Here is a 2,067-nt window from a genome sequence, read left to right as displayed (position 1 = left end):
GGGGAAAGAAAAGAAATAGGGAAGAGAGAAAAAGGAATGAAGAGAAAAAGAAAAAAATGGGGAAAGAAAAGAAATAGGGGAGAGAGAAAAATAAGGAATGAAGGAAGAGAAAGAAAAAAATAAGGAAAGAAAAAATAGACAGAGAGAAAGAAAGCAAAATAGGGAAAGGAAGGAAAGAAAGAAAGAAAGAAAGAAAGAAAGAAAGAAAGAAAGAGGCTCTTTAGCTCACAAGAGTACATCTGTTGCATAAAAAACTAATGGGAAGAGACTCAAAGGAGCACCACAGTTTTCAATATTAATGGTGTACACTTAGTCCTTGACTTATGACCAATTTCTCTTTTCCTGGTGAGGTTCAGCTGCTCAAACCAATAAACTACCTTTCCCCTATAGCCTTAGCGCAGTTCCCCAATGTTTCCAACCTTTGTGGAGGGGGTGGTTCGTGCACATGGCCAGCAAGTGTATGTATGCGCACACAGCTCCATTTGCACAAGCGGCATGCACGCGTGTCTGCCCCTCACACAGAGCATGGCGCACACACAGCCTCGCGCGCTGCTTATGGAGAATTCTGGAAATTGAAGTCTGCCGGTCTCCAAGATGCCAGATTTGGGGGGGGGGGGGAAACACTGCCTTAAAGATAGATTAAAAAAACCAAAATTTTGCTAGGATTGTTTGTGTCCTTTTTATTTCTTTAAAGAATTCTGCCCTCTCGGTCAACTGTGGTGAGCACTTGGATGGGAGACCAAAGGGAAATCCCAGAGTTCTAAGCCAGGCTGGGAAATCAAACCCCACTCCCCAACTCGGCCATTCAGAGCAAAGCACTTCTATGGCAACAAGGAAAATAAGGGTAACACAAAGAATTACATTGGCTGATTTTTATCCAGGGATTATTAAGGGGTGCGGTGGCTCGGTGGCTAAGACGCTGAGCTTGTCGGTCAGAAAGGTTGCCAGTTTGGCGGTTCAAATCCCTAGCGCCGCATAACGGAGTGAGCTCCCAGCTCCTTGCTTGTCCCAGCTCCTGCCAACCTAGCAGTTCGAAAGCACGTAAAAATTTCAAGTAGAAAAATAGGAACCACCTTTGGTGGGAAGGGAACAGCGTTCCGTGCTCCTTAGCTGGCCACATGACAACAGAGACATCTTTGGACAGCGCTGGCTCTTCGGCTTTGAAACGGAGATGAGCACTGCCTCCTAGTGTCAGGAACGACTAGCACATATTGCAAGAGGAACCTTTAGGTTTACTTATCCAGGGGTTAGGGTTAGTGTTAGTCATTCCCGCCCCCCCGGCCAAACCCCTTTCCTTTTTCAACTTCTCCCTTTTTTTGCACCACGCCTTTAACCCCATCCCGCCTGTCAGAGTATATTCATTAGGCAACAAGGTCAGCCAATGAACAGGCATAGCAACTGGTCCCAGCCAATGAGGGCTGTTTGGAAACTGAAACAGTTTGGAGCCAGGGCGTGCCTTAGCCCTGCAACTCGTGAGTCTGTGGTGAGATCTAAACTAGTTTGTCTGCTGCTCCAATCTGAAACTGAAAACCAGTTTTTGGTATTGTGTATATATGCCTTACGTGTAAAACGTATTATGTATATAAAGAAATTAATGAATCCTGCTGAATCTGCTCCCTGTGTGGGCTTTCTGGATTTGATTGCTGTAACAAACTCTGACACGGCCTACCGCAGAAATGGGAGAAAGGCTCTGTTGTAATTTACAGAATTCAAATGGCTTTTATTATTCTTCTCCTTTCCTTCAGCCCTCCCTCATCGGGGGTCCTTCAGAGGGGGCTGGATCCCAAAGTCCAACGTGGGAAAAGCTGGCTGAGGACGAGGGGGGATTTACAGTGAGGTCCGGAACCGCTTTTAAAAGGAAGCAGAGAACAGGGCTGTTCATGTGGCATTGTGCAAGGCGACTTCCTCTAAAAACATATAACCTGAAGCCGTTTCTTTTCCTTTTGGAATGTCTTAGGAACTGGTCTGAATCCTGGTAGGCATCTGAGGAGAGTTAAAAACTCTGGTAAAATAGGCTGTCCTCCGTAGAGACTCTGATGTTTGAGCAGGGCGGCCTTCGGATCGAAA

General features: G+C 46.0%; 1 protein-coding gene across 1 annotated transcript in view; it reads right to left on the bottom strand.

Moving 5' to 3' along the window:
* Positions 1-1,443: 1,443 nt before the first annotated feature.
* Positions 1,444-2,067, bottom strand: part of LOC148047356 (uncharacterized) — a 10,250-nt gene continuing 9,626 nt past the window's right edge. Inside the window, 1 exon segment of the mRNA XM_087711440.1 lies at positions 1,444-2,067. This exon segment is cut by the window's right edge and continues 163 nt beyond it. Within this exon segment, the coding sequence (XP_087567566.1) occupies positions 1,908-2,067 (160 nt within the window). The 3' untranslated portion in view covers positions 1,444-1,907.

This window comes from Thamnophis sirtalis, unplaced genomic scaffold (genome assembly GCF_051295495.1).
Source record: "Thamnophis sirtalis isolate CommonGarterSnake01/CBP01778 unplaced genomic scaffold, rThaSir2_p1.2 scaffold_3, whole genome shotgun sequence".
In the NCBI taxonomy this organism is placed as follows: domain Eukaryota; kingdom Metazoa; phylum Chordata; class Lepidosauria; order Squamata; family Natricidae; genus Thamnophis; species Thamnophis sirtalis.
Note: the sequence above shows the minus strand (reverse complement) of the source record. Positions and strands in the feature narration are given on the sequence as shown.